At 37.5% G+C, this 15,890-nt stretch overlaps 1 protein-coding gene across 1 annotated transcript in view; it reads right to left on the bottom strand.

The window, feature by feature from the left end:
• Window positions 1-4,773: 4,773 nt before the first annotated feature.
• Window positions 4,774-15,890, bottom strand: part of KAT2B (lysine acetyltransferase 2B) — a 114,919-nt gene continuing 103,802 nt past the window's right edge. The window contains exons 14-18 of the mRNA XM_030812274.1: window positions 12,754-12,868; window positions 11,168-11,204; window positions 10,861-10,924; window positions 10,680-10,764; window positions 4,774-6,842 (exon numbers count right to left, since the gene is read on the bottom strand). Of these exons, the coding sequence (XP_030668134.1) occupies window positions 6,649-6,842; window positions 10,680-10,764; window positions 10,861-10,924; window positions 11,168-11,204; window positions 12,754-12,868 (495 nt within the window). The 3' untranslated portion in view covers window positions 4,774-6,648. The remainder of the gene's footprint in view (window positions 6,843-10,679; window positions 10,765-10,860; window positions 10,925-11,167; window positions 11,205-12,753; window positions 12,869-15,890) is intronic.

Raw genomic sequence — 15,890 nt, forward strand, 5'->3', positions numbered from 1 at the left:
TTATAGTGTTAAAATTTTTATATAGTGTTTTACATTCACTTGAAACCATCTTCACATACATTAAACACATCCTCACTATAGCTTTAAGCAGAAAAGCCTGTGTCTATACTCGAGAGGCTGAGGCAGGAGAACGTCGTGGACCCGGGAAGTGGAGCTTGCAGTGAGCCAAGATCGTGCCACTGCACTCCAGTCTGGGCGACAGAGTGAGACTCTGTCTCAAAAAAAAAAAAAAAAAAAAAAAAAGTGTCTAATGAGAATAGACTTAAGATAATAAATATGGTGTTTCATCATAAAGGGTGTTAGGAAGCAGCATTTGTGCAAGAAGATACATGTAATAAGTAAAACAGAGAGTAATTAAAATTTATTCCAGGTTGGTATTATAGAAAAGGTGGGAAATGTAGCCTGGATCGGGTTTGTTAGGTGAGTTCACACACAGCTGCATGATTACACTCAAGTGATTTTGATCTTTAGCATCTTGCAAATTGGTATCCAGCATCATAATGGAAAGTTTCATCCTTTCCCTCATCCTGTTCAATATTTTTTTCAATAACATATGAGAAAACATTATATAATTGACAAACAAATTCGTAATTTATAAATGTAAAACTTAGAAGGAATAGGTAACAGTGAATATTGAAACTGGAATAAAAAATGCCTCACAGGTTAATACAAGGGTAGGGGGGAACTTCCTATGAAATGAAGCCCACGTCTACTTCGTGACCTAACAATTTTACTATTTGGTATTCACGTAAGAGAACTGAAAGCATATGTTTACAAAAAGACCTACAAAAAAAAATGTTTATAGCAGCCTTATTGTAAGACCCAAACATAGAAACTACCCAGATGTCCACTAAACTTGAGCAGATAAACAAATTGTGGAATATTACAATAGTATACTCTTCAGCAATAAAAAGGAATGAACTTCTGGTACATACTACAATGTGGATTAGCCAGACCCCAGAAACTACAAACTGTGACCCCATTTATATGAAATGAAGTAACACACAAAACGAATCTACGGTGACAGAAATCAGAAGTGGTTTTCTGGAGACAGGGAAGGAGAATTCACCTGAAAGGGGCACAAGGGAACTTTTCTTAGGTGATAAGAATGTCCTGTCTTTAGGGTCGTGATTATACTGGTGTAGACAATTGCCAAAAGTCATCAAACTTAGCACCTAAGACCTATGTTTTTTAATAGAGACAGGGTCTCACTATGTTTGGCCAGGCTGGTCTCAAACTCCTGGTCTCAAGCAATCCTCCTGCCTCGACCTTCCAAAGTGCTGGGATTATAGGCATGACCCACCACACCTGGCCTGACCGGTGCATTTTCTTGTATGTTAACTATACCTCAATTTTTAAAAATGTTTTTCGTTTGTTTCGAGACGGTGTTTCGCTCTTGTTGCCCAGGCTGGAGTGCAATGACACAATCTCGGCTCACTGCAACCTCCACCTCCCAGTTTCAAGTGATTCTCCTGCCTCAGCCTCCCAAGGAGCTGGGATTACAGGCATGCACCACCATGCCCGACTAATTTTGTATTTTCAGTAGAGACAGGGTTTCATCATGTTGGTCAGGCTGGTCTCAAACTCCTGACCTCAGGCGATCCACCCGCCTCAGCATCCCAAAGTGCTGGGATTACAGGCGTGAGCCACTGTGCCCAGCCTAAAAATGTAGACAGGATCTTGAGTTGTGCACATAGCTACAACTGTACAAGTATGCTTGGGTGTGTTGAGGGATAGGAACAGTGCTGGCACACTAACTTAACAGTACTCTGTGGGAGACTTGAATTAGAGCTTGATCATAAACAGCTGACTTCAACCCAACCTATGGGCTTTCTTATAAAGCTTTGCCTGTCCCACTGATGGGCAGTACTATTGCATAAAAAGGCAAATTTCCCATTCGCAGATGTTTTTAAGTAGAAACTAGATGTCCATCTGTTAACAGTAGAAGATGGCAGGTTGATGGAGCAAAGATGCTTTTTTTTTTTTTTGAGACAGTCTCGCTGTTACCCAAGCTGGAGTGCAGTGGCACAATCAAGGCTCACATAGCCTTGACCTCCTAGGCTAAGGTAATCCTCCCACCCCTCAACTTCCCAAGTAGCTGGGACCACCACTGTGCACCACCACACCCGGCTAAATGTTTTTTGTTTTTTTGGTAGAGATACGGTCTCACTACGTTGCCCAGGCTAGTGAGAGCAAAGATTCTTAAACTGGGGTTCACCAATGAACTTCAGGAGGGTCCAAGGACCAAGTGAACTGATAGGCAGAAAGTGCACACATGTAAACATGTGCATTATTTTCAGAAGGTCCTTAGCCTCCAAGTTCTCCAGGATTTCTTTTAAAGAACTTCAAACCTAGATAAACTGAGACTGGTAACCCTTGGTTCAGCTCATAAAATTTCATACACATACCCAGAGTCATATCAAATGAAGATCTTTGGACAACAATAGCCTGTATATACTATGGTGGTCCCATAAGATTATAATACCGTATTTTTACTGCACCTTTTCTATGTTTAGATATGTTTAGATACACAAATACTTACCATTGTGTTACAGTTGCCTACAGTATTCAGTACAGTAAAATGCTATACAGGTTTCTAGCCTAAGAGCCATAGGCCATACTATGGAGCTTCAGGACTGTAATTACACTCTAGGATGCTCACACACCAACAAAATCACCCAACATTGCATCTCAGAAGGTATCCCCATCGTTACATGGTACATGACTGTATATAAATATATATACATGTATATAAATACACACACACAAATTACACATATCATTTCTCACCTTTTTCAACTCCTGATCCTGTGAAAGTTGTGTTGGACTTCCCAATAAGAAGAGGGGGCAGGAAGCTTGACCTTTAATTTTTCTCTGCTTTGTTGAAATACTGCTTTTTAATAAACCCAAAGAAAATCTCCAGCTTTGTCATTGTTAGCTTCCTTTTTCCACAAGAAAGTAAAGATGTTCCCATAAATAAATCAAACCATAAATATACATAAGTACATTAAAGAGGACCTTTCATAATGCTTATGGTTGTTTTCTCACTTCCTTATGCATCTTTTTTTTACTTTGTTGAAGCTCTTCCTCCAAAGTATACCTGGAAATCTTTCATTTGCTCTTTTTTTCTCTTTAAATTCATTGTCAGCTCTTTACCTGAGACATTAGTAACATTGTTTTCATCCTGCCAATCTTCGTCATCACTTATACTGATAGCACTGATACACCCAAAGGAGAAAGTAAATACCACTTTCATACCAGGAGCTTTAAGACTCAGAGCCATTGATTTCAGTCCCTGCTACCAACTTCCCTGTCCACCCTCCACTACCCCCTACACAGATACCTTTTTTCTGGCAGGAAAAAATGTCTGAATGGTCAAGAATTTTAAACATATATTTCAACAGATGAAAAAAATGTCAACCTAATTACTACCTCTTGAGTAAGAACTTGCAAACATTTCCGACCTTTGATATTCCAGAATAGCTGATTGCTTTTCTTTGGCATTTTCACTTTGCTAAGAGGAGAATGCTAGTTAAGGGATAGACCAGAATAGCTCTAACGACAAGAGCTGCCACCAGTTACCCTTCCTCGTGCAGCACTTAGAATCCTTTTAAATAAACAGTGAGGGTTAGTCTAAAGAATGTTAGCTTAAAGGGGTGACAAATAATTAACTGGTCCACAGTACCTCAGTCTGATCTTGTTTCTACTTCTTAGTTTCCGAAAATATAAATTGTTCGTCCAGGTAAAATGAAAACCTCAAAGTCTCCCTCTCACCATTTGCTTCTAATAAATATAACGGATTTTTAATTATTGATCGAAGTAGACTTATTCTCCATTACAGATGTTTGCTTCCTTGAAGGAGGACACATACATCATCTCCTGACTTCCTTCTGTCTCCTCATTCATTCTTCCCCTGGGAGGGACTTGCCTAATTAAGGAGTTAAGTAAGAACATACTTACCATAGGTTATTATGGACATAGGTTGATATGCCCCGCTGTCACCTGGGCCTCTTCGGGGTTGGCCCACCTTCAGAGAGCACCACTGCTGTTGGCCTGCACTGAGCTTAATGGGAAAGTCCCTGTCCCATTAGTGGGGTACGGAGCAGCTTGTCAGTACATTCTGGGGTACAGAACAGTAGTACAGAGCAGCCTGGTCAATCACATTCTGGGTTTCAGCCTTAGAAAGAAAGCCCATTTTCCACAGATAAAAGGAAGCCACATTCTCCAATATCCATTTTACTAGTATTAAAGGTAATACTTTGGCCATCATATGCCTTTTTTTTTTTTTTTTTAAACTTCTCAGTTGGTTTAGATTTCAGTAGGGAAGAGGAGTTCTCTTGCTTGGGTCCTCTCAAACCCCAAAAGGATATAGTATTCTTTCCTACAGACATCATTTTGAATCACATTAGAAGCTCATATGGGAGATGTTTAAAAATAGGCTGTATTTTTCTCTCATCATTTATATATTTCACAGATGCAAAGTATAAAAACAAAAATCTTTTAATTTCTAAACCAACACTCTTCTTTCAAAGGATCTTTTTTGTTACTGTTTAGCGGGTGAGTGGGTAAGATGCAGTGAATAACTCAAAAGACAGAGTAAGTGTCTCTCCTGAAAATCTCTTACTGATGAGCTATGGATTTTTATGAAACCTCACCCAAATGCAACAGAATGCTTAAGATCTAAGGTTTAAGGATTCAATTAATGGTCATCAATCAGATCATAATTTGTTCTGTTAACCTCAGCCTACTGAATGAATAAAACACACCACAAGATTGGAAGCTCTTTAAAATATAATTTAAAACTATTTTGTACCAGTACAATATATTAATTTTACAAATGTAAAATTTTATCAGCTGTTAAAGCATTTGCAAAAACCACACATTCTACTTCAGCTTTATTGCACAGTATCTATAAGAAAATATTAATTTTTAAATTAGAAAACATAAAAATGCTTTCAATATAGAAGAGACAATCTGATTTTAAAGACAATACTCTATAAGAATGTCTACTCAGAAAATAACAAACTTTCACAGGATACCAGCTGGACAGATGCTTCAGCAGATCCAGTACAAAGCACTGTTTAAAACCAGTCCAAGATACTTAATCCAAACTGTATCATGATTCTTCATTAGAAATCTAGACACCACTCATGGTGGTTTCTTATACTTTAAAAAGTTGAGGCATTTTCAGTGTGAGCATTCTGAATATCTCTTACATATCAAAAACAATACTTCCAACTCAATAGCCATTTGCAGGGTTCTTTTTCCTTCATGCAGATTATCACTGGCAACTGTTTTTAATGACTATTCATGACCATTTTATTTATGCTGATAGAAAACATCAAGTTAAATACGCTTTTAAAACTTTGTCCTTTACAAAAATCAGTTTATAAATTTGCATCATAAAAATTAGTGTTGAGACCATCAAGATGGCCTTCCTTTATATGGTTGTATATTAGTTGGTTTTCCCAGAGTTGGGTTGGCAGATGTCTCACTTTTCTATGTAGTGTAATCAGGAAATAAATCCAAGCACTAAACTGGAATCCCAAGACAGATTAATAAGGTTGCATGATGGATTTTAGGGGGTTATGACCCTGGACCCATATACTAATATGGGTGTTAAAATACTGACAGCAAACCCTGGTGGGAATTTAATTTACCTCAGACAATAAACATAATCTGGAGAGACAAAAAAATGTTCATTTACATATTATAAGTGTGGCTGTGTGTATCATAGAAAAGAAAAAGAACCTTTATTAGAATGAGCATTCACCAGATTGATACATATATAGACCACACATCTTTTCCTATTAAAGCATGTTGATTCAATCTCATGTGTTTTCAAGTTTATGCCTTTGTGGGCAGGGAAATTATCTTTTGGAACTTATGGCCTGCATAAGCAAAGTCAAATATGATATTACACATTTGTGTAGAGAAAATAATTATTAAAATAGTGGTTATGTACTAACAAGTTTGTTGTAGGTAGACAGAATTATCAAAAACCTAGATGCTTATTTAAAAAGTTTGCATTATTTAGAATTTCTTCCTTAGGAACCAAAGCAGTTGCTTTCCTGGAACTGCATTTTTCAGAACTGCTCAAAGCACCTCATCTAGATGAGTGTTTTAAAAAATATATATAAAAAGTCTATAAAGAGACTTCAAACGTCACATATTTCACCTCTTACAGGCTTTTTTAAAATCATGTATCCCTTCCTTAAAGTCCTTCAGAATAAAATAAAAATAAACTCTCACATTCCATTAGAAAAAAATGGAAACATTCATTCACGGTCTGAAAATTTTATGGATTTCTCCAAATTTTGCTACTATGTGCAATTTCCTTACACACAGGTTTTGAGGAAACCCCTAATCATCTATCATGAAATAGTCAGCTAATGGACATGCCATAGAAAATTTACCTTAATAGTAGTAAATAGATTAAAATCTATTCCATAAAATAAAAATGTCCTATGACTTCAATTTAAATACATATCTGAAAAGCTAAAAGGAGGTTTTTTGTCTTTCAAAAGTGCTAATTATTACATTTACAAGTCTCTTCAATACATCATGTCCAATTCTTTGTAAAAAACTAAACCACCTTGCTTTAGGCACACTGCTTGATGAGTTTCTAAGAAGCAGAGGGGAAAAAAATCACTTGTCAATTAATCCAGCTTCCTTAATTTTACTGAAGAAGAATTTCTCCAGGATATTGGCACATTTGTAGTATTCACTCTCAGGGGGGTTGTACTCTTTGCAATTGGTAAAGACTCGCTGTAAGTCTGCCATGAATAATTTCTTAGACACGTAGTACCTATTCTTGAGGCGTTCACTCATGGTTTTCAGATCTGCACAGGAAAAAAAAATATTAGCAATCCTTGACTCCTTTTAAACACCAGCTGGCAAAACTGGGACTGGGAAAGAAATCTATGTTGTTGGTTTGATTACATTTTTATCATCCCAATGCTTTTACTTAAGAGAAATTCTTATGACCAAGGAAAACAGTTCTTAAATCTTAAGTTCATTCTTTTGTGGGTTTTTTAAAAATGTAAAATCACAGCCATTTTAGCATTAAAGGGACCATTATTAGTCATCTGGTTCAATCCCCTATTCAGCACAAGGAAGCTAAGTAGATTAGCAACAATAAGTATGATGAACTGACTATTGTTAGCTATTCATTCAGAATTATACAGAAGAGGCTCTAGCTATATGGAGTAGAGCAGGTGGAACGTTTGTATTCAATCATTTAATTACTTAAAACAATCAGACTGTGTTTGTTTCACTAAGCTCACAGTTGTTTTGGTGTCATATAAAGTAGAGAAACTGATAATAAATACATCTGTGAACACACCAGTGCCCTTGCATGTAAAATGATTCAAATGAATTTTGCTTCAAGCTCCATCAACGAAATAAGAATAACAAACTTCATTTAATAATCTACTTTCTAAAGCAAGTAAGCCTTGTGATACTATTGCAAAGAATATTTCCCAATATAGCTACTTGCTTTAAATTGTAGTATTTTACAGGTGAAAGCAGTACTCCATCTAAACTCATAAACTAAAGTGGGGTTTCCTCAATCCTCACTGTCAGGACTAATTTAAAGAATTCTATGCAGATGAGGACAGACGCTAACATTTGTCTATTTATGGTTCCCTGGTTGTCTTGAAATCTGGCTTTATTGTTAAAAGCTATAATTGTATTAACTATGTGTGGAAAAATCAGTCAAATGGGAAAAAAAAACCCACTTCTGACTACCAATATCCCAAATTCTAAGTATGTTATAAAATTTCCAGGGGGAAAGAAACCTATAACCAAATACATTGGGATCATCATTTAATAAGGTAAGTAAATGTATGTACAGTATCCCCAAATGGGAAGAAATTCATTTGCATCAATATCCTAAATCCACCACAAAAGCATCAAAGAAGAAGCGGAAAAAAGCTGCTTCTGCCTATCTCTTGATTAAAGCCTATCTTGGTTAGAGTGTATGTCATCACATCTGTAAATTCAACTTTCAACTTTTCTTTCTTCTCTAAAACAGTTTGGAGAGAGATAAAAATCTAAAAGCGTTAAGAAACACAAAGACTCATCAAATACCACACTAAATGTCCCATCCAAGTGTGACTGAACAGATCAAAATATTCTCTCATTTAAAAAAGAAAAAAACAATGAAATTGGCCCTAAGTAAAAGTAGATGTTTACATTCCTTTCACTTTTCTACCTAAATGTCTACCACTTAAGATATTTTGCCCAATATAATATTTATAATGTTTTAAAAGGAAGAAACATGTACCCCCAAAAAAGGGGGAGGGGGAGTAAAAGGATGACATGACACGAAGAAGTTTGCCCAAAAGCTTTTCGAACTTTTTTTAGGAGACGGGTAAGAAAAGATGGAGAGAGCCTAAAATGCGGCAGAAACAAAGCAAGAATTATGGAGGTGTCTGGACTTTTCTGAATAACTATAACCAATTCTGAATACTTCCTTTCTATTCTAAAGCTATAGATAGCATTTTTCTACCTCAGGCCTTCTTAGAGTTTTTTCAATTGACAAAATGAGGTGGGTTAAAAAAGGTGACTAAATATTGGTGGTACCAAATATAGAGACCCCATTAAATTATTCTGTTTTCATGTCCATTCCCCTTAACTTGGGAATTCTGGGTAAGCAGGAAAACCCTGCCTAGCCATCCATGGGTAACAAGAAGTCATGCTTGGGCCAGACTATACAGGTGATGTCCAGTGTGTGACTCCCTAAGTAAAACAGATTAGATCCCATCCATATGAAACAGTTTTTTAGAATATGGGGAAAGAAAAGATGTTATTAGAAAAATCAAATAAGGAAATAGTGGGAAAATGTAAAATTATTGATGTGTCAATCTTGTCTTCAAATACAAGATAATCTTGGGGAGAAGACTAAATATTTTACTCAGCATCTGAACAATACCAAGAAAAAAAAATACTGCCCTACTGAAGAACACCATTTATAGCTTTAATTAACTTTGTCCAGCACACATTTCAGCCCATCACCAGCCTTGCTCAATTAGGTCAGTTTCCCCCCTGGTGAGACTCAGCTGTGCATACAGGTGGTATCCAACTGGAGAAGTTCACAACCTTCACAGGCTGGACCAAGCAAAACACTTTCAGAAAGCAGGCTGTAAGTAGGCTATGATCGACGGGATCTGCTAGACCTATCGCTGCACGTCGTCAGAGTGCATGCGGACAGGGGCTAAAAGGGACCCAAACTCATACAACTTCCCATGAGGGTTTTCCCAAAAGAAGCTGAGATGGTCCAGAGGAAGAAGATGCAAAAATCAGTTAACTTACGGTTAGAAATGGACACAAAGAGTTTTAAGGTATTTTGCACATAGTGGACAATATTGATTCCCAAATCAGCCTTCCATTCAGAATTCTAGACTGAGTCAACCCTACCCTTTATTTTCTTGTACTGAAATAAATAGTAGTAAGGCAGAGAGAAGAGGGAAAGAAAAGCATATAGATGTGTGTCCACTTTAAAGGGTGTAGGCTACTGAAATCATTACTACAAATATATAAAATATTCATGAGAAACATTTAAATGCTAGAGAAAACACCTGTAAATAACTCAGTTTTCAAGGAGCTAATGCATCCCTTTCACTCTTCCTTTTCACATTTTTAACACTTCCATAATTTTTTTTTTTTTTTGAGACAGGGTCTCCCTCCAGTGCCCAGGCTGAAGTGCAGTGGCGCTGTCACAGCTCACTACAGCCTCAAACTCCCAGGCTCAAGTGATCCTCCAACCTCAGCCTCCCAAGTAGCTGGGGCCTCAGGCGTGTGCCACTGCACCTGGCTAATTTTTTACTTTTTGTAGAGACAGGGTCTCACTACATTACCCAGGCTGGACTTTCACAATTCTTAGCACCTGGAATAGATTATAGGTAGAAAACAGACAGAAGACTCTGGCTCTCTCCAAAGATATGGCCACATAGCTGATAAAAAGAAAACATTTCAACTAGTTGTCTGTCACCCACACAACGCCAAATTAGTTTAATTTGAGCGTCCGCAATTGAGTCAATTAATCATCAATTTTAGAGTGGTGTGGGCACAGCACCAAACTGCACAATTCTACATTTCTGAAGACATCCTTTTTTGTTTGATTTTGGATATGACACAAAGCTTGAAGAGTCCATACAGTGACATTAACAGTACCCATCAAGGGCATGGAAAATCAAGAATTGTGGTAAGTGGAATTTCTCCCTCTGAAAGTACAGCAGTCAAGTAGTTTAATCTAACTTCTTTCATTATTATCTTGAATAATTATTAAAAGGAATACCTATTTACAAAAGACGCAAAGCATATCAAGAGGATAAGCTGATGTTTTTCTATTTGCACCAAAGAGTTAGAATATAAGCAAAGTTATATCTAAAGTGCCAGCTTTCAAATCTAGTGCTGTCTGCAGTTACCCTGGATTTTCTGCATCTAGTGTCGTTAAGCTCATGTGGGCTTTAAACGACAGCTGCAGAATGTCTGTAATGAACACAGCCACCCACTTCTCTGCCATCACTGCCCCTCCATGGTGCATGGAATCCCACCACCCGTCATACACTTCCTACCCTAAACAGAGGAGTACAAATCAACCTCAGCAACCATTTGTCCCCCACACCGCCATCCAGAGTTTTAAATCTATACTTAGAAAATGTTAATGGCATTACCCATGGGGAACCTTATAACTTCATAATATCCTGGAGCTTCTGTTCTCTTCACAGGTTCCATGAAGGGCCAAGCGCTTTGATGGCTCTTGGGTAAAGAAAAAAGTAAGGTATCTAATATGGAAATTCCATGTGGGAAATCATTTCAAAATATTTGCATGAGGTGAATAAAGAGAACACCCACCTTCACCTGCTGGAGGATGCTCTTGAGCGTGCTGTAAAGCTGGTCAGGGTCTCTGGGCTCTTTACTTGAAAGGAAAAAGGGAAACAAGGAGCAATGATTAGATTTTTACCCTATTGCCAGCTGATTACTATTCAGCTCATTCTTACAAAAACCTAAAATTGGAACCATTCCAGAATGTTTTAGGAAACTCAAAACCCACCAACTGTTGTGTTAGTGATTACAATTAGTTTGCCTTTTTTCTTTAAGTTGCTGGGTGGGGAAAAAAAAAAATCACTTCCATTAACATCCTCTTGCCCATCATACTTACCTTTTCTCTTTTCCACTCGGTTTCCAGCCTGTCTCTCCTATACGTCAACAAAATGAAACACTGAATGAGAAGTGCTTTTGGTCAAGAGAATAACATAGTTAATACTTATCAAAAACAAGAAATTACAGGCATGACTCAATAAAAGTCTATTTCTGAGAAAAGACTGAAATTAATGGCAATTAGTTACTTCCTTATACCACTAACAATATAAAACATTTCCAAGACAAACAACGCTGCCCCATATGTTAGTGTTTTAAAGCAGGAACACCAACCTTTCAGTGGAGAACATAAAAAATAAATATGTACAGTACTGTGGGCCTGTGTATTTTTTAAACTGAAAGTCAAATTTTTGGCTGATCACCCTGTAAAAGAGTTAAGCTGTTATTTTAGGTCAGAACAAACCCTGTCCTGGTCTCTGTTCTATCTGGCTAAGGCCCTGCTTGTAATGCAAGAAAGTTTAGTGTAGCAGATAGAAAACAGCCTGGAGTCTGACAGATCTGGATGTGATTTCCTGTTCTTTCCTTAAAAGGTAACTCACCTAAATAAGAGTAAGTTGCCTCTCAGTTTATCAATCTATAAAACAGAACCCTAAAAATTAGGTGGTTTTATCCCTGTTGAGAGTAGTTGATGTACCAAAAAAAAAAAAAAAAAAAAAAACACAGATAAATGCATGGCACAAGTAGGCATTCAATGATATGGTTGCTATTATGTCATTAATAGAGATAATACATGGAAGTAGAATTTCTGGATTTAGCATAAAAGTAAGATCTGCCAGAGGGCACATGTAATAAAGTGATATATCTTGTCCAAATAACATTTTATTTTTTCTGGAAAATTTTTGCTTGTTTTTGTTTTGTTTACTAAAGCTTAAATATACTAAAAAGAACTTGGATTTGAACTGAATAAAATTGCCAAATGATATTCAATGGCTTTTGACCTATAAAAACAACTATTTGGTATGGTTTAACCCACTACAACTCAACTCTAACATACAGACAAGAACCATTAGGAAAACTACTGTAAAATAGGGAATATGAAACAAGGTATATGATTTCCACCACACATAACAAATAATATTTTTTAGAAATTTGAGGAAACTACTTTAGTCAAGCGCAGATCCTGGAGGTTGCAACCATGGTGGCAATGAGACATGGTGCAAACAGTAAGGTGTTTGGACATCAGAACTGGGCTGCCTCTAATTCTGACCGTTACTGGCTATGTGCCCTTTAACAGTAAATGATCTAACTGCTTTGGAACTCGATTTCCCCATTTATAAAATAGGATTCCCTGCTTTCAAGGTTGCATATGCGTAATAATTCACACTGTGCTACAAATGGCAGACTTAATAAGTGGTGGATATTAACGGCTATTACAAGGGGGCATCTAAGCTCCCTTTAGTTTGTTTGTATTGGGTGGTAGGGAAGACATAAAAGGATGACATTTGCTGCCTTCTTAAAAGACTAGAGATAACACAGAGACGGGCAGGGCAATAAAGCTTTCGAAGTTACTGCATTCTGGAAATTGTTTCAAACACAAATCACGGCATTACAAAAAAATTTCGCTTTTAAAAGAAGGTCTATACATACTAATTCCAGGAATGCTTTCTATAGGAATCTGTCGAACTCCATCTTTAAAACATGAAAGTCCAGGGTAAACTTTTCGAATCTGTGCCTGTTTTCTTTCAATCAGCTTTTTAATTATCTGTAAAGCACAGGAAGGAAATGTGTTTAGGGAAAGAAGTCTATGGATACAGTTCAAGTCAGCCAACCTAATGAAATGTTTTCCTAACAAAACAGTCTTTTTTATGAAACAAGATGGGAGAAAGGGGTGAATGCTATTTAACAGGTAAGAAATAAACAGATTATATTATACCATGTCTATTTAGTGACATTCACAAAAACATCTTTGAGTTACTTGTCCCTGCCATCCAGAAAAGCCAATACTGAGAAAACACAGAGCCCCTAGGGCCCACTTGTCATCTGTAGCATAAGAGCCAATTATTTTGCCCTGCTTCTCTAAGGAGGCTCTACCAGAATTACAGGAAAGCAGCCCTGAGCATTCACTACTCAGTCAAGTGACAGAAACTCTTCACTTCCCATAACTAGGAACTGTTCCCTTCAGACTAGAGCGGCAGGTAAATGGGCCCCAGAAAGTCCCAAAAACCTACAGTAGTCAAAGCTTTACTATTTAAATTTTTCAAGGCTGGAGCTCCAACCTATTCTAGCTTCATCAAAAATGCAGCTCTATAATAGTAGGCTTTCATGAGAAGAAAGAAAAGAATAATGCAATTTAAAGTATCATCTATTAAAGCAACACAACCATGACATGAGCCATCACACACTATTTTGAGATGTTTTGTTTGTTTTGTAAAATAATTATTAATATGCTGAGGTAACTACTTCCAAGACAGTGAGGTTACCCCTTTAAAAAAAAAAAAACAACAACAACAACTAAAAAATCCCATCCGGAAATTAAACATATCATAACGAATTTTTGGAAAAATGAAACAAAGCAATAGAAATCACTAATTGCATTCACAAAGGAAAACAAAAAAATCTACTTCCTGATTGATTTCAAACATACAGCTGGTAAATACTGCAGCAGGAATATGGAATCCTAACAGTTAAACAAATAACTTCATAAAATGAATGGGACTAGTAAAAGTATATTCCTAGTAAATCTAGATCAGTGCTGTCCAATAGAGACATAATACAAGCCACTCACGTAATTTACATTTTTCTACTAGCCGCATTTTTAAAAGGCAAAAAGAAACAGGGGAAATTGATTTTAATAATGTATTTCATTTAACCCATTATATCTAAAATGTCATTGTAACACACAATTGGAAAAAAGTGTAAGATATTTTACATTGCTTTACTCATATGAACTCGAAAATCAGAGGATTAGCCAGGTGCAATGGCTCACACCTGTAATCCCAGCACTTTGGGAGGCCGAGGTGGGTGGATCGCTTGAGGTGAGGAGTTCAAGACCAGCCTGGCTAACACGGTGAAACCCCATTTCTACTAAAAATACAAAAAATTAGCTGGGCATGGTAGTGCACGCCTGTAATCCCAGTTACACAGGAGGCTGAGACAGGAGAATTGCTTGAACCTGGGAGGTGGAGGTTGCAGTGAACCAAGATTGTGCCATTGCACTCCAGCCTGGGTGACAGAGCAAGACTTCCTCTTAAAAAAAGAAAGAAAGAAAGAAAAGAAAGAAAATCAGAGGATTTTATACTTACAGCATGCCTTAATTTTGACTAACCACATATCAAGTACCCAGTAGCCACATGTGGCTAGTGACTGTCACTTTTGACAGGGCTGATCTAGATGGGTGCTTTCCATTTATTTATTTTAAGTCCACTTACTTATTATAAGTTCAAATCTTTAAAAAAAAAAAAAAAAAAAAAAAGAATCCCGGCTGGGCGCAGTGGCTCACGCCTGTAATCCCAGCACTTTGGGAGGCCGAGGCAGGCAGATCACGAGGTCAGGAGATCGAGACCATCCTGGCTAACACAGTGAAACCCCCTCTCTACTAAAAAATACAAAAAATTAGCCAGGCATGGTGATGGGCGCCTGTAGTCCCAGCTACTAGGGAAGCTGAGGCAGGAGAATGGCGCGAACCCGGGAGGCGGAGCCTGCAGTGAGCCAAGATCATGCCACTGCACTCCAGCCTGGGTGAGACAGAGTGAGACTCCATCTCAAAAAAAAAAAAAAAAAGAATCCCAAGGGCAATCTCTTAAATCGACAACTTCAGAGAATATGCTGAAGACTGCTTCAATTTGAAAAGTTTCCTTCTCTTCACCAAGAGACTCAAACGCAATGACCTACAGATGGCTTCCACACACCTCATGTAGCACCTTAAAGATTGTGGGCTCCTGAGAAGTGACTGTTAATGGGAATGGGAGGCGTCCTAAGCTCTCTGTACCTCCAGTAATCAGTATGGAGAAGAGATCTTTTTTAATTTTAATTTATTGTTTTCATTTTAGATACAGGGGGTATTATGGGTATACTGTGTGATGCTGAGGTTTGGGCTTCTAATGATCCCACTGCCCAAGTAGTGAGCACAGTACCTGACAGGTAGTTTTTCAACCCTTACTCCTCTCCCTCTCTTGCCTCTTTTGGAAACCCCAGTGTCTACTGTTCCCATCTTTGTGACCATGTATACCCAATGTTCAGCTCCCACTTATAACAGAAAACATGCAGTATTTTGTTTTCTGTTCCTGTGTTAATCTGCTTAGGATAATGGCCCCAGCTAAACCCACACTGTTGCAAAGGACATGATTTTGTTCTTTTTTATGGCTGCATAATATTTCACGGTGTATATGTACTACATTTTCTTTATCCAATCTACCTTTGATGGGCACCTGGATTGATTCCATGTCTTTGTTATTGTGAATAGCGCTGCAATGAACATAAGAGCACATGTATCTTTTTGTAAGAACAATTTATTTTCCTTCGGGTATATGCTCAGTAATAGGATTGCTGTGTGGAATGGTAATTCTACTTTTAATTCTTTGAGAAATCTCCAAACTGCTTTCCACAGGGGCTGAACTAATATGCATTCCCACCAAGGGTATATAAGCATTCCCTTTTCTCCACAGCTTTGCCAACATCTGTTATTTTTTTAACTTCTTAATAATAGCCATTCTGACTGGTGTGAGATGGTATCGCATTGTGGTTTTGACTTGCATCTCAGAAAGGAGATATTTTCATTGGGTTCT

The sequence above is a fragment of the Nomascus leucogenys genome, chromosome 4 (genome assembly GCF_006542625.1).
Source record: "Nomascus leucogenys isolate Asia chromosome 4, Asia_NLE_v1, whole genome shotgun sequence".
Taxonomy (NCBI): Eukaryota; Metazoa; Chordata; class Mammalia; order Primates; family Hylobatidae; genus Nomascus; species Nomascus leucogenys.